This window comes from Molossus molossus, unplaced genomic scaffold (genome assembly GCF_014108415.1).
Source record: "Molossus molossus isolate mMolMol1 unplaced genomic scaffold, mMolMol1.p scaffold_m16_p_22, whole genome shotgun sequence".
Taxonomy (NCBI): domain Eukaryota; kingdom Metazoa; phylum Chordata; class Mammalia; order Chiroptera; family Molossidae; genus Molossus; species Molossus molossus.
Genome location: NW_023425358.1, coordinates 10,237,084 through 10,263,209, shown reverse-complemented (window position 1 = coordinate 10,263,209; position 26,126 = coordinate 10,237,084). Strand labels below are relative to the sequence as shown.

General features: G+C 47.7%; 2 protein-coding genes across 3 annotated transcripts in view; one reads left to right on the top strand and one right to left on the bottom strand.

Moving 5' to 3' along the window:
* Nucleotides 1-13,601, top strand: part of TMEM45B (transmembrane protein 45B) — a 28,868-nt gene extending 15,267 nt beyond the window's left edge. The window contains exons 2-6 of the mRNA XM_036277016.1: nucleotides 8,726-8,922; nucleotides 10,738-10,944; nucleotides 11,749-11,933; nucleotides 12,400-12,545; nucleotides 13,421-13,601. Coding sequence (XP_036132909.1) covers nucleotides 8,742-8,922; nucleotides 10,738-10,944; nucleotides 11,749-11,933; nucleotides 12,400-12,545; nucleotides 13,421-13,553 — 852 coding nt within the window. The 5' untranslated portion in view covers nucleotides 8,726-8,741 and the 3' untranslated portion in view covers nucleotides 13,554-13,601. The remainder of the gene's footprint in view (nucleotides 1-8,725; nucleotides 8,923-10,737; nucleotides 10,945-11,748; nucleotides 11,934-12,399; nucleotides 12,546-13,420) is intronic.
* Nucleotides 13,602-18,153: 4,552 nt separating this feature from the next.
* NFRKB (nuclear factor related to kappaB binding protein) overlaps nucleotides 18,154-26,126 on the bottom strand; it is a 38,761-nt gene continuing 30,788 nt past the window's right edge. For both annotated transcript variants that reach the window (XM_036276920.1, XM_036276921.1), the window contains exons 23-26: nucleotides 23,662-24,429; nucleotides 20,333-20,439; nucleotides 19,445-19,580; nucleotides 18,154-19,336 (exon numbers count right to left, since the gene is read on the bottom strand). In XM_036276920.1, the coding sequence (XP_036132813.1) occupies nucleotides 19,211-19,336; nucleotides 19,445-19,580; nucleotides 20,333-20,439; nucleotides 23,662-24,429 (1,137 nt within the window). In that variant the 3' untranslated portion in view covers nucleotides 18,154-19,210. The remainder of the gene's footprint in view (nucleotides 19,337-19,444; nucleotides 19,581-20,332; nucleotides 20,440-23,661; nucleotides 24,430-26,126) is intronic.

Genomic DNA, 26,126 nt, shown 5'->3' with positions numbered 1-26,126 from the left:
GGGTGCTGAGACGCGCAGGGGTTAGGGCACTGGGAAGGTCTGACCAGTAGAAGCGGCAAGACCCGAACTGAACTGAGGTCTGACACTCCGCAGGTCATGTTCTTTCCACTATGTGACTGTATCTCCTCTTGAAGGAAAGATTAGGAACCCAGTTTCCTTAGGGAAATCTAAGAAATACAGGTCCCCCCGCAAAATGTCTACACACTTAACAGCTGATAGCTCGATTGATGCTTCGGTCTTTTCAGCTTGAACCCATTAGAATTTATAATTATTCAAAGTGTGTATACATTTTGGTGGACACCCTATAGAACGTGCCCAAACTAATATAACACTTGACTTACATCTTCCAGTTCAGCCTTCTTTGGGCCCATTTGTGAGTTGGTTTAATCCCTTCCCAGAGACTCTTGGGCACATAGGACCGCAGTGTCTGGTTGACTTGACGTTTAAGGAGACTGTTTTGTTCATTCCCAACCTAAGATGATCTCAGGGTTTAATGCCTTCCACCCTGGGAGAGAATGGCATGTGGGCTCCTTGGCCAAGGAGCTGGGCGTGTTAGGTTCAAGAGACTAAGCAACAGTATCGGCGCAGCTCTGACCAATGGATGTTTAGCCACGATCCTCTTAGATTCTGCAGGTACTGTTTGCTCAGCTTGGAACTCTGCCCACACTACCTGCACTTGCTTTTCAAGGACACTTTAGTGGCACTTCCCTTTATGATTTTCTCATGTTTCTCCTTCCTGGATTGTTACAACATGTTGTACACTCTGTTAAAATATTTAAAACCCTCTGAGGGTGACTTTCAAATTCATTAGGAAAAACTGTCCTAGGAATAAAAATTATAGTTAATAAGGTTGTTGAAATCTTTAAAGTATCTTCTTTGGTACACCTGATAGTTGTCTGTTGTAGTGATTTAGTAATGAAATCAAGAAAAGTATATGGAAATGTCAATGAATTGATGATTAGATAAATACAATATGGTGTTACAGCCTGAATTATGTCCCTCACCAAAAAATGTTTATATGCTGAAGTCCTAATGGCTAATACCTCAGAATGTGACTATTATTTGAAGATACAGTCTTTAAAGAGGTAATTAAGTTACGATGAGGGCTCCAGGGAGGGTGCTAATCCAATATGACTGCTCTCCTTGTAAGAAGAGGTCACCGAGCCCTGGCCGGTTTTGCTCAGCGGTTAGAGCGTCGGCCTGCGTCCAGAGAGACCCAGGTTCGGTTCCCGCTAAGGGCATGTACCTCAGTTGCAGTTTGTCTCTGGCCCTGGTTGGGTCGTGCAGGTGGCAGCCATTCGATGTATCCTTTTCACGTCAATGTTTCTCTCTGTCTCTCTCCCTCCCACTCTTTCTGAACAAAAAGTGGAAAAATATCCTCGGGTGAGGATAAAAAGGAGGAGGTCATCAATAATGTGAAGATACAGGGAGAAGGGGGACACCTTCAAACTTAGAAGTAGGACCTCAGAAGGAAACAGACCTGCTGACACCTTGATCTCAGACTCCTAGCCTCCAGAACTGTGAGAAAATAGTTTTTTTTAAGCCATTCTGGGGTGCTTAGCAAACCAGTAAATATGGTAGATCCACACAATGAAACGTTCAGCCATAAAAGGAATTAGTGATGCTACAACATGGATACAACTCGAAAACATCCTAAGAAAAAGAAGCTTGTCTCAAAAGACCACACATTGTACAATTCAATTTATATGAAATGTTGCCAGGGACAGAATAGGCAAATCTGGAGTGATATAAAGTTGATTAGTGTTGCCCAGCCAGTGTGGCTCAGTGGATTGAGCCTCGTCCCATGGACTGAGAGGTCCCGGTTAGATTCCTGGTCAGGGCACATGCTCAGGTTGTGGGCTCGATCCCCAGTGGGGGCCGTGCAGGAGGCAGCCAACCGATGTTTCTCTTTCATCGATGTTTCTCTCTCTCTCTAAAAAATCAATTTAAACTTACTACCTCTCCAAAATGTCTAATCCCCCTTCACACTCACGTTCTATCTCATTTGGTATCAAAAAAGAGTAAATATATTAAAATTTAAAAGATCTGTCTTTGCAGAAGCACTTTATGATGTTTTCCTACCTATGGATTTTCTTTAGAATAATATATTTCATAGTGTAATGCCCACACCATTCTGTATATACTAGGGCACTTGTTACTTCATTGTTTGATTTTTTATTTAATAGTTTTAAAAATTACTTTTTAAAGATACGAGTTCTCAAGAACTTAGCATATTGGAATGTTGTTAACCAAATTATTAAAAGTCTACATTTTTTAAAATTTTATTTACTTTATTGTTTACACTATTGCAGATGTCCCCATTTCCCCCCTTTGCCCACCTTCACCCAGCTTCTGCACCCCCCTTCCCTCTGGCCATCACCTTATTGTTGTCTGTGTCTATGTTATGAATATGTTCTTTAGCTAATCCCTTACCTTCTTTTATCCAGTTCCCCCTCCCCACCCGACAGCTATCAGTCTGTTCCATGTGTCCATGCCTCTGTTTCTACTTAGTTCATCAGTTTATTTTGTTCATTAGATTCCACATATTAGTGAGATCACATAGTATCTGTCTTTCTCTGACTGGTTTATTTCACTTAGCATAATAATTTCCAGGTCCATCCATGCTGTCGCAAAGGGTAAGATTTCCTTTTTCATGGCCAAGTAATATTCCATAGTGTAAATGTACCACAGCCGTTTTGTCCACTCATCTAATGATGGGCACCTCCACCAATTTGATAGAAATCTAAATTTTTATTGTTCATTTGAGATCATTGACTTGTGCCCCCTCACAAAAACTGACCTATTCTGCCCTGGCTGGTTTGGCTCAGCGGGTGGAGCCTTGGCCTGTGGTCCAGAGACCCAGGTTCGGTTCCTACTGAGGGCACATACCTTGGTTGCGGTTTGTCCCTGGCCCTGGTTGGGTCGTGCGGGTGGCAGCCACTCGATGTGTACCTTTCACATCGATGTTTCTCTCTCTCTCTTCCTCCCACTCTATCTGAACAAAAAATGGAAAAATGTCCTCGAGTGAGGATAAAGAAAAAACAAACAAACTGACCTATTCTATATCTACCACGTGTTCTATAATGTAACTAATCTAATAATCTGTTAGTGGAAGAAATCCACACACACACACACTGCTCCTCCCCTTATCAAGATATTCAGCTTTCCAAGTAGCCAAAGTAAATTTAAAAGTAGTTTCTACAGAGCTGCTACAGGCCCTACTGGTGTGTATTTAAATTAGGTGAAAGGGAAGGGTGGAGCCCCTGTAGGGACATAGAGACAGATGAGGATTCTGCCTGTATTTAGGGTACCATTTCTCAGAGGAATGGGGAAGGGCAGGGAGGTTTTGCAAAGCTGGTTTTTCTGTACTTCTGGCTAGAAAAACAAAGGAGTATAACAAGCCTGATCTTGAAAGCAGTCTGCTCTAAATATTAAATGAAAATGGAGAATTTTTTTGTGTGTGTATGTGCCCCTAGCGGGAACCGAACCCGGGACTATATGGTCCGCAGGCTGATGCTCCAACCGCTGAGCCAAATTGGCCAGGGCGAAAATGGATAATTTTTTATGTTGATCACAAAAATTACCTTAAAATGGATCATAGATTTAAGTGTAAAATGCAAAACTATAAAACTTCCAGAAGATAATATAGAAACTTAGATGAACTTGTGCATGGTGATCCTTTTTAGATAGAACACCAGCCTGGCTGGTGTGGCTCAGTGGTTGAGCATCGACCCATGCACCCAGAGGTCACCGGTTTAATTCCTGGTCAGAGCACACGACCAGGTTGTGGGCCAAGTCCCCAGTGAGGGGCATGCAGGAGGTGGCCAATCGATGTTCTCTCTCATTGATGTTTCTATCTCTCCCTCTCTAAAAATAATGAATGAAAAGTAAATAGATAAATAGATACAACACCAAAGACATGATCGATGAAAAAAATAATTGTTAAGTTGGACTTCCTTAAAATTAAATTTTCTGCTCTGCCAAAGACAAAATCAAGAGAATTAGAAGACAAGCCACAGACTGACAGAACATATTTACAAAAGACACATCTGATAAAGGACTGTTATCCAAAATAAACAAAGAACTTTTAAAATGTACTAAGAAGCCCTGGCCGGTTTGGATCAGCGGTTGGAGCGCTGGCCCGCGGACCAGTGCGTCGCAAGTTCTGTTCCAGTCAAGGGCACATGCCTCAGCTGTGGTTGGTCCCTTGCCTTGGTCGGGGTAATGGGGGAAATGCATATTAAAACAATGAGACACCACTGCACACCTATTAGAATGGCCAAACCCCAGGACACTGACACCACCAGAGGCTGACCAGGAAGTGGAGCCGCAGGTACGCCCAGTCATTGTGGTGGGAGTGCAGAATGGCAGCCACTTTGGAAGAGTTTGGCAGTTTCTACAAAACATACCCTTGCCCTCTGATCCAGAAATCTCACTCTTTGGTGTTTACCTAAAGAAGATAAAAACTTATGTTCACACAAAAACCTGCACATGGATATTTGTAATAGCTTTATTCATAATTGCCAGTTCTTGGAAGCAACCAAGATGTCCTTAAGTAGGTTAATGGATAAATAAACTGTTGTACATCAGAAAACAGAATATTATTCAGTGCTAAAAATAAGTAAGCTATCAAACAATCAAAAAAATGGAGGAAATTATGCCCTGGCTGGTTTGGCTCAGTGGTTAGAGTGTCAGCCTGCGGACCAGTGAGTCACGGGTTCAAGTCCAGTCAAGGGCACATACCTCAGTTGCGGTTCATCCCCAGCCCTGGTCAGGGTCGTGTGGGAGGCAACTAGTCGGTATGTCTCTCTAACATCACTGTTTCTCTCTCTCTTCCTCTCTCCCTCTCTTTCTCTATCTGAAGATAAATAGAAAAAAATATCCTCGGCCCTGGCCAGTTTGACTCAGCGGTTAGAGCATCAGCCTGTGGTCCAGAGAGACCCGGGTTTGGTTCCCACTAAGGGCACGTACCTTGGTTGCAGTTTGTCCCCGGCCCTGGTCGTGCAGATGGCGGCCACTCGATGTGTCCCTTTCACGTCGATGTTTCTCTCTCTCTCTCTCTCTCTCTCTCTCTTCCTCTCTCTCCCTCCCACTCTACCTTAACAAAAAATGGAAAATGTCCTCGGGTGAGGATAAAAAATATATATAAATATATATATATATCCTAGGGTGAGGGGAAAAAAACGAAGGAAAGTTAAATGCATGTTACTAAGAGAGAAACCAATCTGAAAAGGCTACTTATAATTCTAAGTATATGACATCATGGAAAAGGCAAAACTATGGAGACAATAAAAGATCAGTGGTTGCCAGGGGAGGGGAGGGGAGGAGAGGGATGGATGGGAGAGCATAGAGGAGATTTAGGGCAGTAAAAATACTCTGTATGATGTTATACAGACGGATAGATATCATTATACATTTGTTCAAACCCATACAATGTGCAACGTCAAGAGTAAATCCCAAGGTATACCATGGACTTGGTGTCAGTGTGGGTTCACCCTGGGTAAAAATTGTTACCACTCTGGTGGCGGTGTCCATAATGGGGAGACTAGGCATACACGGGTGCAGGCACATGTGAAAAGTCTCTGTACCTTCCTCTCCATTTTGTTGTAAACTTAAATCTGCTCTTTAAAAATTAAGCCTTTAAAAAAAAAATTCATGAGACAGAAAACAAATAGCAAAATGACAGATGTAAATGTAACCTCATTGATAACTATATTAAATATTAACAGACTGAATAAACCACTTTGTTTAAAACAGGTGGAGATTGTTAGCTATGCAAATTCTCAAAGAATCTACTTTTTGTGCATATGTTGGGGAATAAGTAGGTACATATTAATGGGAGAAAAATACATGGCATCCAAGAAAGAGGGTCCAAAACAGTAAAAAGCAGAGAGACCCTGGAAGACGGTTGACGGACAGCAGTCCAGCTCGGGAAAGGGAGGCGAAAGGCCCTGGAGAGAGGCCTCTGGAATAAAGCAGAACTAACAGGTTATCTGATGTGAGAATGTCTAGACATTCATGTAGTAGACATTTGACAAATCTATTAGCTCTTTTGTGGAAAAAGAAAGTGATTAAATATACGGGAAATGAAACAAAAGAAAAGCAAGGTAATTATTCACTCCAGAATAATACAAAAATGTTGAAAACATAACCCATGCCCGACTGGTGAGGCTCAGTGGGTTGAGCGTAGTCCCATGGACTGAGAGGTCCCAGTTGGATTCAGGGCACATGCCTGGGTTGCAGGCTCGATCCCCAGTAGGGGACGTGCAGGAGGCAGCCCATAGATGTTTCTCACATCAATGTTTCTTTTTCTCCCTTCCTCTCTCTCTAAAAAAAAAAAAATCAATGAACACATTTTTTAAAAGAAGAAACTATAACCAATAATACAGTGTTTGGATCAGCATTCATTCCACAAATATTTGAGTGCGACAAACCCTATTGTAAGCAAGGGGCTACCAGCAGTAACAAAGCAGGTCGAATCCCTACTTTCAGTGAGCTTGCAGATAGTGATTCATTAAAGAAATTTAGAAGTGTGCACGGACACGTCTGCTATTTTACATAAAGCGGTCAGGGAATAAAGACATATTTGGGCAGAGACCAGAGCGGAGTGAAGGATCAAACCGTTGGCTCTCCATGGGAAAACTGTTCCAGAAAGAACAGACTGCGCGGCCCTGAAGCAGGAGTAGGTTGTACTTCTTGAAGCCGTAGAGGGGACCCTGTGTCACAGGAAAGGAGGGGTGGGCGAGATCAAAGAGCGCACAGGATCTTTTGGATTTACAGAGCCATAATAATGAGACTAATGATTTCAGTAAATGGATACAATGTCACTACTGTGAAGAGAAGAGAGAGGCTGTACAGAGCTTGAAGTTGACAGAGAATGCCCGACAACAGTAAATTAACAGATGGCAGTGTGCACAAGTTAACTAGAGTTATGGAGGTAATTACCAAAAAAAAAAAAACAGCAGGAAGAATTTAGAGTGGTTTCCCTTTGTGGGGGGTGAGGAGGGAGAGAACATGGGGCTGCTGCTTTTAAATAACTATGGGACCTTTAAATTGTAAACCTTTAAATACTATGCGACATTTAAAAAATTATAAGCAATTTTTAAAAGCTTGTGAAAGTTCTTGATGAAGGGTGGAAACCTGGACTGTAAATGGATCAGGTGTGAATCAGCCCTGACAATGTAGCCAGGGACAGAGGGATGGGACACCCGATGGCAGGGTTGGGGGAAGCTGTGCCGACCACTGATACTCTAACTTCCCGAGTGGTATTTTCTAGATCACCATCAACTGCTGTTTTCTCCCACCCTACATTTATGTAGGTCACCACCCAGGGCACAGGAGAAGGTCATTTTCCTTCTGAATAAATTCTATATAACTCATAATTTTGATCCCACAGCCTATGTTACTGTAAATAGGATGAAAGGAAAAGAAACCATGCCTGGAGTATTTTATAGAATAAGTGGTGTTTGTATAACTACTTTGACTTTTACTGAATTTGAACCATTTGACCATGTTTATACTATAGCTGCATCAAATCTCTCATTTTTCAAATTATATTCCAATTAGGTGAAAATGATATTGTCATTCATTTGCATGTCTTTAATTACAGCGAGATTTGGTCGATTTGCATTGACTGTGAACTGTTCATGTGTGTGCCCATCCTTCCATGGTCTTTTCCTTGTCGATTTATAAAGGCTCTCGGAGGGAATACCGGGATGAGAAAACCACTCTTTGGAGTTGCTGCCTAGACATTTTACCGAATGACAGCCCTACTCACACCCATAGTGCAGAGATTTACATAAGACCTGAGCTTAGGATTCCCACCCCAAGGCAAGGCTTTGCCCTTCCTGGGGCACCTTTTAAATAGCCACACCGCTGTGCTGGGAGTGCGGAGTCTCCACGCGAGGTGGCTCTGAAAGGGGCGCTATCCCAACATTAGAGGCCCGACCGGCTTCAAAGTAACAGGTGCTTGCTACCCTGCTGTCTCCTGCTGCTGGTGGTCAGGGACAGAAGGCTGCCCTCCCAGCCATTGGCCCCTCCCCCAGCCCTTACTCCTATTTCTGGGATCTGTTTTGAGTAACAAACGTTGTGATGCTACTGCCTTTGTGTAAATGTACTGAAACTGCCTTCAGTCACAAGGACCCTGTGGTTTTCTCTTCCCCAAGGAGCCTGGCTTGGATGCTAAGGAAGCTCCCTGCCCACTATGTGGGTTGCTTGTGCCTTCTCATTCACCAGGTCATAATTCACATATTCCTGGGAGGCGCTCTTCGCTCAGACAGGGTCCCAAGCACATTGCGGGGCTCACCACTGTGCGGGATGGGGATGGGCTAGCAGGTGCTGCCCATTGGTTCCACCTGGGCGCTCAGTCACAATCCCACAGTTGGCACTTTTGCTCCATTGGCTTGCTTTCTGATGTTTTTGACCCATAAAATGCCACTGTCAGTACTTCTTTTCTAGTTCCCTCCTTGTTTAGGAGGGCTTTTCTACCCTGAAATCAATGAGTATTTATCTATCCTCCACCCCCACCCCCTTCTATTTACCAACGCCTCAGGGCCAGCATGTAACTCCCTCAGCAGACAAGACTTCGGTCCTGCGACCAAGACTGACTTCATGAGAACGAGTGGGCCCTTCTTAATACGGCTTATGAGTTGGAGCTGGAAATGCTGCCTTTCCTGCCAAGAGGTTTTCTTCCTTCAGCCACCTAACGGCGACCCTTCTTTTCCAGGTGACCTAGAACCCCGATGGCAAACTTCAAGGGCCACGCTCTCCCGGGGAGTTTTTTCTTGATAGTTGGACTCTGGTGGTCAGTGAAGTACCCACTGAAGTATTGTCATCACAAGGGAAAAAGAAGCCAACTGATTCATTCTTACCAGCGTCTCGAGATCATTGAAGCTGCGATCAGAACGGTATTTCCGGTCATCGGTAAGAACGGGGTCCTATGGTCCAGGGGTCGCCCCATCACACCCAGACCCTTTAACCAGTTTCTGGACCCTGTGAAATGGATGTCTGCACCGACAGAGATAATAGATCACGGATTTTCAGTTGGCCACTGAATATTTTAATGTAACTTTTGTGTACCAACCATTGTAATATTAAGTTATTAGCACCTTACATCTTAATGCATTGTGAAAAACTACCAAATAAACTACATCCTTTGCCCTAGAAAGACATGGGTATAGGTTGTAGGGACAGAAGACATACTTGATGAAAAAGACAAAACACAAAAGTAGAAAAAAAGAACAAATAAGCTCATGTCATGAGTTATGAAAGTACTAAATTTAGTTTTAGAAAAATCATCTTTTCTCACGTCTCTCCACGAGAATCTCAAGAGTAAACACCCTACTCACTGGCACATCCTCCATCCCCAATCTCAAGGCATCACAGACAGGGGCGTGGTGCTAGCAGACTGGTAAGAGGCAGTGGGAGACACTGAAGCAGCCCACCAGGGGCAGTTTGAGAGGGACCTTCCTTTAGTGCCCATCCTGAAAAAATCCACCCACTTCTACTTGTCATCTGTTCCACTCTCCGGGTGGCCTTCAAAGAATGAGCCATACCCATGACGGGTCTTATTCTGCAACGACATTTGCCACTGACCATCTTCAGCCTAGTCTCCTGGGAGGAGCTGAAGCAGTAGCAGTAGCTTCTGTGGAGTTAGCAAAGGTACATGGCTTGGTTTGCCAGGCCCAGCTGGGTTTTCCCACTCACCCTGAGAAGGCAACAGGGACCCTATGCCTTAAATGGTAAGGACAGCATCACCTTGGCCTAACTAAAGCTAGAAAAAATGGATTTGGGTGAAAATAATATTCATTCACCAATTATTTCTCGAGTTCCCACCATGTGCCAGGAACTCACTGTTCTAGATATTGGGGCCACAGTGGGGAACTGAAGACTGTTTCTGCTCTCACCGGACTTCTTTTTCCTGAGTGGTTTTCCTCAACTCCTTGATCCTTTATACATAAATTCAGAAAGGGGCTGAGTTTGGGGAAACATGTTTGGGGAACAGAGTCCAGAATGCTGTCGTGGAGGACTCATGGAGGCCTCAGAACATTTGGGGCACCAGGCATAAAGGCAAATCTTTTGCCTTCCAAAGCAGGTAACAGCGCAAGGGGTGAGGATGGCCACCTACCCCATGGCACAGCTGATCCATCTTCTGGCCCGGTCCCTAAGGCTGGCCTCTCCGGAGATACAGTATGGCCAGAAACACCGCGTGAAGGGGTCAGGACACTGAGACCTACAGCTTGGGAAGGATGCAAGACCACGGAGCCCATTCCATGCCTGGAGACATACCCGGGCGGGCGCGGCATCCCTCCCTCGGGCGTGCACAGCGTCCCCCACCAGTGTCTGCTCGGATTCTATCCTTTTCACGCTGTTTCCTTCCAGGGCTGTTCACGGCTCACTTCACAGGGGACGCCCAGACTGTTACCTGCCACACTCTCTTAGGGGACAATGCCTACTCATCTCAGCTACCAACCGTTTCCTGTGCACCGGTGTGGCTTGTTCCTACTGCTTCTTCCCCTCCCCCAGGGGCCCGGTGCAAGGAACAGCAGCAACAATGGGAAGATATGTACACAGGTTCCTCTGCAAGTACCTTAGTTTACACTGAAGTCGCAAAGTAGGGGCACTGAACCACGGGCCACCTTCACATCTTGGCTTGGTTCGTGACTCGGGGTTATTTTTCAGTCTCCTGTGTGCCCTGGGACTACTTCCTCCTCAATTTCCATTCTCATTTCCCTGCAGGGATCCTCGCAGAGCAGTTTGTCCCAGATGGGCCCCACCTCCACCTGTACACTGAAAACCACTGGATCAAGCTAATGAACTGGCAACACAGCACCATGTATCTCTTCTTCGCAATCTCAGGAGTCACTGATATGCTCACCTGTCTCATCAATCACGTTCCTTTAGGGGTCGACAGATTGGTTATGGCTGTGGCAACATTTAATGAAGGTAACTTAGTGGTAAGGATGGAAAAAAGGAAGAAACTGACAAGTTGTGATTATGAGGGATTGGGGCACAGTCGACCAGAACTATCTAAATACAGTAACCTTCCCCAGAAAAATCCAAATCTCTGAACTTCAACCACCTGAGCAGGCTTAGCCCTATGCTCTGGATGGTATAGAAGACACACTGCACAGAGCATCCGGCTTCTGGCCCGTCGCTGGCTAACAGTGCGCACTCTCTGCCCTCTGCCAGCCGCTCCGCACACAAACACGGACTGTCTGAAGACGGGATGAAGGCCACCACACATGCCTCCCTAGGGTCTGGGAGGAGAAACTGCACCCCACCCCCTGCACCCCCAGAGTGTCATTGTCTGGACTCCCATCACAAAGAGGAGACCCACCCAGAGCTAGGGAGGAACCCCCAACATAACTTCCGTTAAGTGGGGTCCTAAAAATGTAGGATCCAACAACCTCATTTACTTCTGTACCTCAGGAAGAGCTGAAAACAGGTGAATGAGGACAAAACTGAATTTCAAGTAAACACACAATTTGTCACAAATCAGCAGTATTCCACTTACCCCTCCTGTATCGAACCCTGCCATAGATTCTAGAGACGTGAAGAGACATCCTTGGCTGCTTATACCCACTTTACACACACACGCACATTGTATCTGCACATTTGCTGTCCTGTAATAAACTGACTTTCCGAGGGCTGAAAGGCTGGCTGAGGAAGCTCAGGTAATGGGAAGTCCAGGGTGGATGCTGACGCAGGAACGGGCCATCTCTGACGCCTGCCCCTGGCTCCCGGCAGGTTTCCTCTTCTACCACCACGTCCACAACCGCCCGCCACTGGACCAGTACATCCACTCGCTGCTGCTGTGCGCCGTGTTTGGAGGGGCTCTCAGTATCTTCTTGGAGGTGTTCCTTCGGGACAATATTGTGCTGGAACTTTTCCGAACCACACTCGTTATTCTTCAAGGCACCTGGTTCTGGCAGGTAATTATTTAAACAATGCTCCTAACACTGTATGGAATAAGGGCCCCACGGAGCGTGTCCCAGTGAAGTCCTGACATGCAGCGCTAGCATACCACGTGGGTGGGTTCAGATGGCCACTCTTCTGCCCATGCCCGCCCCCTATGTGGCTTCATCCACGAACAGCCTGCTGATGCACGAAGAATCCATGGCGCATACACAGTGAGCACGGTACACCTTTCCCTATCTGCCCACTTCAGTGGAGGTACTGATACCATCGGCTCCGCTTGCTCAACTGTTCGCCTGAAATTTTGTTTGAAATAAGTTTATTCTAAATCAGAATTAACCTAGCCATTTTCCTGTGCAAAAAGGTCTTTCTGTGCTGACATGGGTATGGGAAATGAGGTGATGGGGAACATCTGTACACCTCTGGCAACCACAGGAAGGAAGCAACTAATGACAAGGCTGTCTTCTCTGCATAATCCACCAGATTGGGTTTGTGCTGTTCCCACCCTTTGGAACACCCAGCTGGGACCAGGAAGATCACGGGAACCTCATGTTCATTACCATGTGTTTCTGCTGGCATTACCTGGCCGCGCTCTGCATTGTGGCCATCAACTTCTCCCTCGTTCACTGGTATGTCCGAGAGAAGACGGCTTTCGTCAAGGTTTCCCTCCCTTCCCAACCCCCTGCCCCCAACACTTATTACACCACATCAGTCTTCTTTCCAGTGACCCACCTTCCTTAACTACGTAGTGCTGACTCTGTCCACGTAACAAGCACCAGCTAAACGCCAGGTTCTGCGCCAGGCACTCTACACCTACAGGTGAGGGTGCTGAGGCTCTGAGGCGGTCTGGTCAAGGACCTGCCCCGTCAGTGACCTGGGAGGCCCAGGCTTCCGATGCAGTTCTGACGTTAGGCCTGAACGAGGCACCAGCACTGGGCTGCAGTGCGGGCTCTGTCCCTGGTTCATTCTGCGCCTGCACCTTACTCCTGGGTGTGTCTGCCTACTTCCCAGAGACCTCGGGACACTCGGGTGAGAAACCAGGGCAGCAAGTGCTAAGTGCTCATCCGAGGAACAGCTCAGTCTGCCTACGCACTTGCTTTGCCCCGGCACTGCGGGGAGCAAGCAGTGCGCGGCCCGCTCTAACCCTCGCCACCCTGTGAGACAGGCAAGGGCTCAGAGGGCTGCACACGCCTCACCCACAAAGAATTCCACACAAGCCAAACAGAAGGCAACTCCAGGTCACGGTTTCTTTCCGTTCTACCGCCTGGTCAGTGAAATAACAAAAAGGGAGGCAGGAGACCCAAGTTCAACCTCAGTTACAACATTAGCTATTAAATATTAATCATGAGCCCTTTATCTACCAGTGAACACTGAGAAGTCAGATATGTAATCACAGTATTTGCGAGATGTAACGAAAATGCTTTAGGAACCATTAGCTACCTTCACGTTCTGAGTGAAGGAAGAGGGAGCTTGGGGGGCTGATTTGTCTGTTTCTCTATTACAGCCTTTTGACTCGGTTAAAGAGGCGGAGAGGAGGAGAAATCATTGGGATTCAGAAGCTGAGGTCAGACCCCACGTACCAGAAGGCCCTCTTGAATGGCTCAGATGAGGAAGAAGAGGCCATGAGTCCTAAGTAGGGGTGGACATGTCCCTTTGAGCACCAACAGCTGGAGTGCTCACAGGTGTAGCGCATCTTTTTTTTAATGCTTGCTTTGGTCTGCTGTTAAGGTCCTATATACGTATTTGCACCTTCTCGTTTAACTGGCTAACGGCTGTGTAGGTGTGGTATCCTTCATAAAGAAAAATGAAGCAAGCCTTTGTGTCCAGAGTGAAGAGAAATCAGATGCTAACATTTTGGCACAGGAAGTAGTCTCATGGACTAATCCAGGATATGAATCCAGCAAAACTCACTGCTTTTGACAATTTATCCCTTCTCCAGAAAGCAGGTACTTTCTGATTACAAAGTAAGTGAGCAACGGTGCCTTTGTTTTACAGATGCAGTTCGAACCTGTGTTTTTTAAAGTAATGATTCACAAGCTTTAGTATTTAAATGTTATTTGTTAAACATCTCCTAACTAATTGTATTTCAGAGTACTGCAATAGCATTGTTGATAAGTGACTAAGTTGAGCCAAAGGGGATTTTTATTTTTTAAATTAGGAAGCTAGTTAGTGGCCCAGCTGAGAGCTGAAACTCAGATGTTCTGACTCTCAAAAAGTACCCTCATCAGAGGATGCTGACAGGAAATCTGTATAATGAGCAGAGAGAAAAATGTCAGGTGATGGAAGGCCTGACTTTAAACACTGCTGCAAACAAGGGATAAGAATTCTGCAAGGATCTGAAGCTTGAACTAGTAATACAAGTCTTGATACTCCAGTCTTGGTTCTGGTTCTTTGTGTTGTTGTTTTTTTAAACTTCCTTCCCCAAGTATTTATCAAACACCTACCTGTGCCAGCACTGCAATGGTGTGCAGGTTACGTTATGTGCCCAGCAAGGAATTCGAGCAGTTACCGGGCGACTGGAGCCATAAGGTACGTGAAACCACCATGATGAGAACAAGGAGGGGGACAAACAGGGAGCCTGCCCCACAAAAAAGGCACAATCCAGGCAAAGAGAGATCAATATGTTGCTGATAAAAGTGGGTTAGGACTAATTTGAAAGCAAGTCTTATAGACCAAACAGTACCCCATTCATTTCGCGTTTTTCAGACTGGAAATGTATCTCATTTGTTTCTCACAACCACCTGCAATGTAAGTACACCAGTTCTTCAGAATTGATCAGTCTGTTACACACACCAAGCCGCAGAACCAGAGTCGATCAGTCTGTTACACACACCAAGCCGCAGAACCAGAGTCGATCAGTCTGTTACTCGCACCAAGCCGCAGAACCAGAGTCGATCAGTCTGTTACACACACCAAGCCGCAGAACCAGAGTCGATCAGTCTGTTACACGCACCAAGCCGCAGAACCAGAGTCGATCAGTCTGTTACACGCACCAAGCCGCAGAACCAGAGTCGATCAGTCTGTTACACGCACCAAGCCGCAGAACCAGAGTCGATCAGTCTGTTACACGCACCAAGCCGCAGAACCAGAGTCGATCAGTCTGTTACTCGCACCAAAGCCGCAGAACCAGAGTCGATCAGTCTGTTTACACGCACCAAGCCGCAGAACCGAGTCGATCAGTCTGTTACCGCACCAAGCCGCAGAACCAGAGTCGATCAGTCTGTTACACGCACCAAGCCGCAGAACCAGAGTCGATCAGGTCTGTTACACGCACCAAAGCCGCAGAACCAGAGTCGATCAGTCTGTTACACGCACCAAGCCGCAGAACCAGAGTCGATCAGTCTGTTACACGCACCAAGCCGCAGAACCAGAGTCGATCAGTCTGTTACACGCACCAAGCCGCAGAACCAGAGTCGATCAGTCTGTTACACGCACCAAGCCGCAGAAACAGAGTCGATCAGTTCTGTTACACGCACCAAGCCGCAGAACCAGAGTCGATCAGTCTGTTACACGCACCAAGCCGCAGAACCAGAGTCGATCAGTCTGTTACACGCACCAAGCCGCAGAACCAGAGTCGATCAGTCTGTTACACGCACCACGCCGCAGAACCAGAGTCGATCAGTCTGTTACACGCACCAAGCCGCAGAACCAGAGTCGATCAGTCTGTTACACACACCAAGCCGCAGAACCAGAGTCGATCAGTCTGTTACACGCACCAAGCCGCAGAACCAGAGTCGATCAGTCTGTTACACACACCAAGCCGCAGAACCAGTCTTCAGCAGGACTCAAGGCCAGCCTACAGTTCACCTCTACCCTCTGCGACTCCACACCCGCGCAGCAGATCGCTTCCACGAAGCACCACAGGCGCTCTGGAAGGCCCGCTGTACTCAGAGCCCTCCCGTCGGCCAGCAATCAGAGCTGAAGCCACAGCTGGAGGTGAAGAATGAGCTACTTGGAAACACTAATTTAATATTTAGACAAACAAACAGGTACCCTTTCAGGATCCACTTTCGTTTGCCTGCTGAGCAGAAAACCCAAACATCCCTTCAACAAGTACTAGAGGACCTATTATTGGCAATTAATGTAAAACGTTATTTCCTGAGACTGGAGGTGGGAGGAAGGAACCTGCTCTCGGTTTTACTTTCCAAGTGAAGGTCTTCGTTTTGATTGAAAAGGGGTGGGTCAGAATACTTCAAGGAAATGCAGTCTTTTCTCCAGAGTGAGAGGTTGAGGTGTGATAAATCGTTCAAGCTTACTCTGATGCCGCCGTCACAACATGGTTTGGATGCTGTCACAGAAGTGACCACCCCTCACCAAATCCAGGCTTAGACATGTGGTCTGGACAATTTTACCAACCTGTGTCAACCAGAAGATCAAAGACACAATGGCAGCCACGGGTTCTTCCCGAATTGTTCCCCAAACACCCACCCACATCCCTCATGACCCCTGAGGTACGTGCCTAAGGAACCAACCATGTTTGGTACAAAGGCTGGTGATGTCACCTGAACACCTCCAACAGGGGTTTCCAATGTGGTGCTCCACTGACAGGCTGGCCAGAGCCCAGTTATACTTCCCCCGGGTCAGTCCCACAGTGGCATCCTGAAAGCTATTTGTTCTCCTTGGATGTAAATGTCTGCGGCCACTAAGGAGACGGGCAGTCAGGTGACTTCAGCAAATAAAAGTGTGGGGTGTGCCCTGGCCAGTTTAGCTCAGGAGTTAAGAGCATCGGCCCACAGACCAACGAGCTGCGGGTTCAATTCTGGTCAAGGGCACATACCTTGGCTGCAATTCAGTCCCCAGCCCTGGTCGGGGTCGTGAGGAAGGCAACTAATTAATGTCTCTCTTGCACTGATGTTTTTCTCTTTCTCTCTCTCCCCCCCTCCCCCTCTGTCTGAAAACAAATGGAAAGATATCCTCAGGTAAGGATTTAAAAAAAAGCAAAAAGTGTGCGGTGAGGTTGGGGCTGAATGCCAGAACTACTTGTATGAAATCATTTGTTGAGTTAATTCAGAGGAAGTTTATTTGAACCAGCAGTACATACCTGAGACAGGATTCCTCAAATTTCTACCTTTTTCTCATTTAGAACCTGTCATATGAACTTTTCATGTGAAATGGACTAGGGAGCGAGGACACGCAAATATCAAAGTACTACGAACACCAGGTGCAGTCTCCCTGACCCCGCGAAAGACAATGTTCCTCCCCTGCACGCCCGCCTTCGCCATCGCCGTCCTGGCCCAGAGCCTCTCTGCTGCCCCTCAACACTCACTCTCGCCTCAGCCAGGTCCCCTAGGCTCTTCGTGGTCCAGGCTCACCACCCGCAACTCTGGGTCGTCCCCAAGTCTCACCATGACACATCACAGCCATTCCCTTCTTGAGAAGGCAGCAGAAGGGGCGGCTGACTTAGAATCAAGCGTGCACTTTACATCCTGGTTCTCCTCAACTCCAATGAAATGCACATTTTCTCACAGTAAAAACAGGGACAATAGTAACCATTTCACAGAACTGCTTTAGGAATCCATTGAGACGCCTGCAGAACCACTGTCACCAACAAGCCATGGAAAGGCCTCTGCTGCCCTGGCCCGAGCCTCAGCCTCCACCCAGCAGGCCCTGAAGAGGCCATTCCGATGCCCCGCCCTCCAACCCCACTTCCTCACGCAGACCCCAGGAGGCGTCATCACTGGACTTCCACAGATCAAAGACACATCTTTAATCATCCGGATTCCTGCAAGAGTTAGGGAAGCCCTGTCACTGCAGAAAAGCGTTACCACCCAACCCCTGCTCCAACACAAAAGAGGCATGTATCCTTAGCAACCAGCGCTTCAATTAAATATGACACTTTAAAGTGCCAGTCTAAGCGCCCTGCCTGAAGCTGGATGGGGGCTGAAAAGCATGAAATAGCCAGGAATAAATAACTTGTATATCCAGGCTGACCTCTTTTGGGGTTGGTGATGTCTGGTAGGGACACCCACTCTCTTCTTGCCATCTCTACTTTGGAATAAAAGTCAGCAAGGTGCCCTGGCTGGTTTGGCTCAGCAGTTAGAGTGTTGGCCTGCAGACCAGATAGTCCTGGGTTCGGTTCCCACTAAGGGCACGTACCTCGGTTGCAGTTTGACCCCAGCACCAGTTGGGGTCCTGAGGGTGGCAACCACTCGATGTCTTTCTCTTACATCGATGTTTCTTTCTCTCCCCCCCCACCCCCCACTCTATCTGAAGATAAATGCAAAAAATGTCCTCAGGTGAAGATTTAAAAAAAAAGTCAGCAAGGTTTTACTTAAAGGACCACATAAAAATAGTTTTGGACTTCAGGGCCATATGGCATCGATTCAGTTCTGCCTTTGAGCTGAAAGCAGGCATAGGTAATACATAAATGAAGGGCACAGGCTGTGTTCCAATAAAACTTTATTTACAAAAATGGGTAGCCAGCCCAAGGGCCATGGTTTGCTGACTCTTGTTCTGGAGCAAAGCAGAAGGTACAGTCTCTGACCTGAAAGCAAGTCGGTGCTACAGCAGCAGCGTCTCTGCTGGGCATCACCTATGTACCCACCGGCTCGGGGCTCGGGGCTTATGTGAACAGGCTTGATGAGAACGGTCAGCACGTGAGGAAACAGACCCCGTCAGGGTCCTGACACCCCACCTTTAAGAGGTAGTGCAAAACTAATCCCATTTCAGGGAACCCACACAATCTCACTGCCTATGTTTCTTCCCCATCTTGCAGCCTCTCCATCACTATGTAATTATCAAGTCAGCCACCAACCTAAAAGAATCTTGCTATTCTCACATTCTGGCCAAAAGAATAATGAATCCATTGGAGGTGGGGGGGCTAACACCCAGGTTTCTATTAGACAAAGATGTACAATAGGCTCTTTAAAAAAAATAAGTTACATAAAAATTTCTGGACACAAAACTTCTATCCAGACCACTAGTCACAGAGAAGACCACAAGCTAAAAAGTTCGATCCACGTATAGAACGAGGCTTATTCGCTGTCTACACTCCGCCACTGTAAGCCCGCCCTCGGCATCCTGCTCCCAGGAGAGGACTCTGGCTTGTGTGACACAACAAGGACCTCACACAACTTTGAGAGAAGCTTCTCCTGGATCAGGACAGCACAGACCTGCAGTGAACCTCTCTCAGAGGCCTCCATGTGGAGTGTGGCAGCGGAATCCCGGCCACTACTGCCACCAAGCCTTCCTCAGACAGATGAGCTGGAGGAAGGATGTGACCTCCCTGCTCCCTTCCTCTCAGCCAGAAGGCAGAGCAGGTATGGGCTTTTGTGGAAGCCATTTTCCCTCAGAATCACTGTTGTTCAGGGGCCTGCTTAGGAGATGGAGCTGTGGTCACAACAACAGTGGAGACTGCTTTGGAGGAATTGGAGGCTGTTCCCTGTTGAAGATGGGACGCGGGGACAGTCTGGATGCGCACCTGTTTGCAAAGAGAATGTGTGATCAGCAGACTGCAAATAGGGTCATCAGTTGAGAACAAACAGCAAAGGAGAACCCTGGTACGGCCAACAGTCTGCCTTGGACCTACCTGTGTGGCCTGACCTTGCTGCTGGAGCTGCTGGAGCTGCTGGGCAGTGAGGAAACTCACGGGCTTATTGCCAGCAATGAGCTTAGTGCCCGCTGGCATGGTGGTGAGGATGATATTGCGGCCCAACCCACTGAGGCTGTGGATGAAAGCAGGACAGGGCATTAGCTCTCGCCCAGAATCAGGCCATGCATTGAAGGAAAACAGGGAGGCCTGTGCCCAGTAAAAATTCCAGCATCCTGGACTGAAATGGAAACCAGCTGATGAGACCACCTTTCTCCCAGCTTCTGTGCGTCCCATGACAAGAGGGAAGAGCAAGCCCAAGGGCTCCCAGTGCTCCGGGCAGAATGACCCTAATATCCATACCTTGATCAGCAGAATAACAAATAGGGCCCCAGGGAGATATGTGCTTTTAACAAGACCCCCCCCCAATAGCTGCCTTCAGACTATCAGAATTCTTTCATCATGCCCTCTATCCCTGTTTAAGGCAGGGCCACAGAAAGCTCAGGCTCCCAATAAGCCCTCATCCTCTGACCTATCACACAACAGAGCTCAAATGTCCAAGGGAGGCCTTCCCTAGCAACCCGCAGTACAACTGCTGAGCCATGGCAGTGCTGACCCCATCACAGCACCTCCTGCCCCCTTCCTTGCTTTTCTCCACAGTATGTCTCACCACCCATACAGTATTTTATTATTTCTCTCCCCACTTGAAGACAGCATGGCTTTTTGTCTATTTTAACCACTGCTACATCCCCAACACCTCAAACAATACTAGGTGCTCAATAAATCTTGTTGAACACAACAAAGGAGAGCCCAGGAAACCCAGCTGCCTTCCCACCCGCAACAAGGAGCCCCCCAGAAGCCCCGCCCACCTCTCCCTATAGCACTTACTTGGCTCCAAGGTTGCCTTTGATGATGGGGGCTGTGACCACACTTTTGCCCTTCATAGGCTGGCTAATCACAGAGAGTGGCACTGTGATCCGTGTAGGCAGCTTCCCCTAGAGAAAAAGGAATCAGGTTCATGATAAAACCCAGTGTCCCCGAGCTCCCAGAGCTGAGGCGCCAGCACACACATGCTCTCCTCCCCGTACTCTGCAGGCTTCCGACATTCCTGAGGTGTGGCCCAGGGAGGTCGCGCAAAACCGCTGCTCACATGCTGTAAAGGTTCCTGTGCTACATTCAGGGGTCACCTGTCGCCTGATCTGTCAACATCCTCTTTTATGCTGCCTCAAGCAGCAGTAACCATACAGAACTGCTCTCGCCAGGATCAAATGAGTGCCTAAATCACAAAGGAAGATGTGTGTTCACTTACGCACAGTGAGAGGCTGAGCTCCTCAGAGGAGGGTCTCGCTCACGTGTAGCCTGATACTGGGCACTCAACCGCCCGCAGGGATGAGGGAGGACAGGCACGCGGGAGTTAACACGTCAGGGGACTGCTGCTGCATGCACTTCAGCAGGGCCTGACACGGGACAGACACATTCTCCAGGTGCTTTCTGTTCCTCCCAGAGATAAAAAAAGGTTAGCTAGGGGACACTAATAATAAACACGTCCAAGTGAAAAGTCCAACCGCAAAGCTAATAAGGCCTAAGAGGCACAAAAAGGTTGAAAAGCCTCGTCTTTCGATTTCAGGATGGTAAGATTCGGTAATTGCATCACCTGTTTTTAGGTTGCCTGGCTTCTTTACCCTTGGTGGGCAATCAAGTGTACATACAGTAAGATCCTGTGTAAATCTGATTTTAAGGAACGACTGAAGAGGGCGGCCTGACAGGCTGCTGAGGAAAGGCACCGGGAGCCGGTTCCACAGCAGCCAGGCCCGCGCAAGCCCGCCCGCCCGCAGCTGCGGCCTTCGGAGGCGCTGAAAGGCGCCAGCAGGCCGGGAAGGCGCCTCCCGGCGCGCTGAACCGGGGCTCTTCTCTTCTCCATGCCTTGCTGCTTAAAGACATTTCAGGCCCCCAGTACACCGCGAGAACTGTTCCTTCACGAACCAGCCTAACTAGCTGACTCGGCAGGGAAAGTCAACACCTCCTACCCCACTAACCGCTCTGGTCACACAGCGGGGGGCAAAGGCAGGTTTACGGTTGTGGTACATGAATCAAAGTTTTTACTCTTATATTATTTATGAATTATTGTATTTTCCATACAAACAACTGTAAGCCTACTTTTGCCCACCCTGGTATTTACCAGATGGAGCTAACAGGGCAGATGCCACTGGGCAGCAGCTGTCTCCGTTACGAGGAGGATTCGAGGGGAACGAGGGGACCGAGTATGCGGTTTCCTTTCTTCCTTATTCTAACGTCTGTGACGTGAGAGCCTCAGTCTCTCTTTTCAAGCCACACTGCACCTCAGGGGGACTGGCTGTGTTTACTAACGTGTATGTCCTCTGACCTCCACCACTTTGGCTTTCACCCAAACTACTGAGGTTTTACTACACAGCTTATTTAGAAAAGCAAAACTATGTTTGATACTGTCCATATAAAATAGAGAACAGTGCTGCTCAACTAGAAGCTAAGTGAACACACATGCATCCAGAAACACACCTATGTTGACATGAGACTCCGGTGCATGATAAATGTATTTCACGTTAGTGGGGAAGGGATAAGTTAGTCAGTGATTCTGGAATAATTTGAAAAACATAAAATGAGCTCTCTCACATGCTGTCCACAACATTATATTTCAAATGAATTATCAGTTATACTTTTCTCAAAAACTCTGAAACTATTTTATGAAAAGCTACTATCTTTATAACCCTGGGGTAAGAAAGGCAAGAGACATAAAACCTAGGAACCATAAAAGAAATGTTGCTAGACCTAATCAGATAAAATACCTGTAGAGCAAAAGGCTCCATATGCAAGGTTAAAAAATGACAGAGTGGTGCCCTGGCCTACGTGGCTCAGTGGTTAGAGCGCTGACCCACGCACTGAAGGGTTATAGGTTCAATTCCCAGTCAAGGGCATGTACCCGGGTTACAGGTTCAATCCCCGGCCCCGATTGGGATGTGTGAGGGTGGCAACCAATCAATGTCTCTCTCTCTCTGCCCCACCACCCTTCCTCCCTTCCCCTCTCTCTAAAAATCAATGAAAAAATATCCTCAGGTGAGGATTTAAAAAAAAAGACAGAGTGGAAGAAAATACTTTCCACACAGAATTAACACCTAGAAGATAGTAACGGTCACCTAAACCATGAAAAAGCTGAGTACTCAGAAGAAAACTGGCAAAGACTTAGCCATTGCTAGAGTACAGGCCAGCCTCACCCAAGATCAGGAAAACGAGATGGAAAAAGGACTCTTTCACCAGTAAGAGAGCTACGTCAAGCTAAAACAACACGTGCTAACCAGCACTGGTTAGGCCAGGAGACCCTCTGGGCTGTAGGCTGGAATGGCCTTCTTGGTAGCACAACTGGAGTATCAAACTTTCAGTACGTACACCTCCGTGGCCGTCCAGGCACCTCTGCTCCAGAAACACTTCTACGTCTTCCTATCTGCACACACAAGCATTCGCTGCAGCACTGATTCTGAACAGTGAAAAGTGCCCTTTAATTTTTTTCTCCTTTACTGATTTTTAGAGAGAGAAGTGAGAGGGGGAGAGAGAAACATCGATGAGAGAGAACACTGACTGGCCGCCTCCTGCATGCCCCCCACTGGGGATCGGGCCCACAACCTGGGCATGTGTCCTCTTGGTGCGTGGGACTAGGCTCAACCACTGAGCCACACCAGCCGGATGAAAACTGCCCTTTAATAGAATGGTCAAAGCATATCCCTTCAATGAACTTCCATGGTATCATCAAGAACACAGTCAGTTATCTGTGCAGGATCTAGAATGATCCCCAAGACATAGTTTAAAATAAATAAAGCAAATCAGACAACAATATATAGACTAAGGTCTCTCACAGGGATTTTTAAACTGTGTGCGCATGTATGAAAAATACATGGAAGAGGACTACAAGGATAAATACCAAAATAGCAACAGATACCAGCTCTCATGAAGGGAGAGCTGGAGGGTAGTCAAAGGAATTTTATACTTTATTCCCTGTACTTCTGTCTTGTTTCAGTATTTTTTAAGAATGGGTGCATGTACTACCTTCGCAAATTTGTTTCAAAATTTTAAGTCTATAGTAAATAAGCCTATTTGGGTAAATGAAGTGATCCAGACATTTCCCTTCCTAAAAAGAGAGGTTCCCTAAGTGGAAGGGCTATTTATTCTTCACCACCAATGGTACTCACAGCCTGAGACGTGGAAACAACTGTGGTGCTGACAGGGACCTGCCGCACCGTGGGGGCTCCTGTGCCAATGCTGATGGGGGTGCTTGCAGCCCCAGAAGCCACGGCCACAGTCTTGGACACAGCAGCATTCATACTCGGCAAAGACACTGCTGAAGTGTGAACAGTTCCAGAGCTGCTGGCCACCGAGGACCCTTGCTTGGCATGGGCTGCAACTGTGATGGTCTGGCCTGCTTTGGGAGGCATCACCCCCAGGCCCTGCACGATGCGGATGGTGGCAGCTGGCTTTGCTTCTGAAGATGCCACGGTGCTTTTCCCCTTCTGGTCTGCCACACTTACACCAAGTGCCGGCATCAAGCGAAAAGCCGAACTCGAGGCTTCTGCAGGCTTGAGGTCCGGAGTCACTTGGACCATGGTGGTACCTGTTGGAGTGGATGAAGGGGCACTGGCTGAACTGGCCTTCGCAGGGCTGTCCGTGGCATGGACTGGATTGGAAGTAACGTGTAAGGTAGCAGAGATGCCTTTGCCTGCAGGGCCACTTCCTGTCCCGAAGAGGTCCTGGGTCAGTTTGACTGTGGTAACCTGGGACTTGGCCAAGGTGGCCATCATGTCTGGAGTGATTCGCAGAACCGTCTGGCCTTTGGCATCTGTGGTGATGGAAGAGGGTGGCAGACGCAATACATCCTTACCCTGGATACGAAAGTTAGTGGCTGTGAGTGGAATGCTGTTGCCTGTCTGGGGCTTCACACCAAGCTGCCCCGTGATTGCCACCTGGGTGGGGAAGAAACAGCACTGACCAGAGGATTCCCAACGCTACATTGGTTACACAGCATGATTAGGCAAACCTCCATCTCATGGGTAGCGTGTTCATATATTTCTAACTTTTTATTTTTAAAAATGATAAACATTCGCAAAGGAAGAGAATAATATAACAAATCCATGTACCTATCACCCAGCTCCATTAGTTATCACTGTCAATCTTGTTTTATCTACCTTTCCCTATTTTGGGGGGACCAGAGGACGAAGGAGTGGGAATATTCTTAAGTAAACTAATATATACCATTTTGCTGATTAAATACTGTACATATCTCTAACCTAGAAAAGGACATTTGAAAAAATTTTTAAATCACCTGTTATTACCTAACAATATATATTCACATTTTCCCAACTGTCTTAAAAACGTCTCGCGTGATGCCAACATTCATGCTGAGAGCAGGAGCACGGCCAACCCGTGCCAGATGCAGCCCTTCCAGTCCCAGGGACTCCGTCACGACGCCCTCTGCTGGGCCACTGCCAGCGGAATGCAAACGCCCTGCAACACTCCCCTCCGGGACACAAGCCCTCGCTGCACCCACGCCCCTTCCCTGCTCCGCTCCGCTCTCCACTGCAGCCCGTTCTCTGCTCTCTTCAAAAGCAAATCACTCTGAAAACGATCTACGCCCACTCTCTCCGTTCCCTTGCCTTACATTCTCTTTGAACACATTCCCAGAATGCCGCTAACCCACTGGACCCAGTCAAGTCCCCGCATCGCCTACAGCCGGGCCGCGTGGATTCGTAGGCCCCGCGTCACTCACACCTGCTCACACGTGATGCATGGGCTGACTTCAAGAGCACACCTCTCTCTCGGTCTGCCTTACAGTCTCTGCACTCGGATAATGACGTCACTACCTACCCAGTCACTCAGGCCAAAAGCCACAGGGTCAATCTGGACTCCCCCTCTCAGACCCCACAATCAAACCACCAGAAAATCATGACTCTACCTGCACCCTACATTCAGAACCCCAGTACGTCTCACCTCCCGCGATGACGATTCACAGGAAGCCAGCGTTACCTCTCACCTGGACTGCAGCAACTGCTCCAACCTGGTCTCCCCGCTTCCACTGCTGCCCCTGAAATCCACGCTACGCAGCAGCCAGGGCTTTTCTTAAACGTAAACTAGATCAAGTCATTCTGAGTCGTGATCTTTCAATGGTTCCCATCACGAGTTAAAACTAAAGTCTAACAAGACTGAACCGCTGGCAACCTCTCAAGAAACCACTTTCCAACACATCCACACTTGCCTGCTAGGCCTCAGCCACAACTGGTTTTCTGCCGGTCTTCAAACATACTCCTGACCCAAGACATTTTCGCTTGCTCTTCCTACACCGGAAATGCGCCACCTCCAGCTACGTGGACACGGCACTTCCCAACCTTGTTCATTTCTCAAAGGCCAGCTCCCCAGACAGGCCTTCTGCAGTCACCCTGGCTTAGCAGCACACTGCACCCTCCCCTCCCGCTTACTGACGATCAAGCCCCCTCCACACCAGCTCCTGGAGCACGCGTGTCCCCTAGCTCTATGGGAAAGGGAGCTCCACGAAGGAGGGACTTTGTGTAATACAGTACTAATCCCCAAAACTTTGGACAGTGCCTGGCACACAAAAGTACTCAATAAATATTTAATGAAAAATCGTTACTTCACCATTATGTGG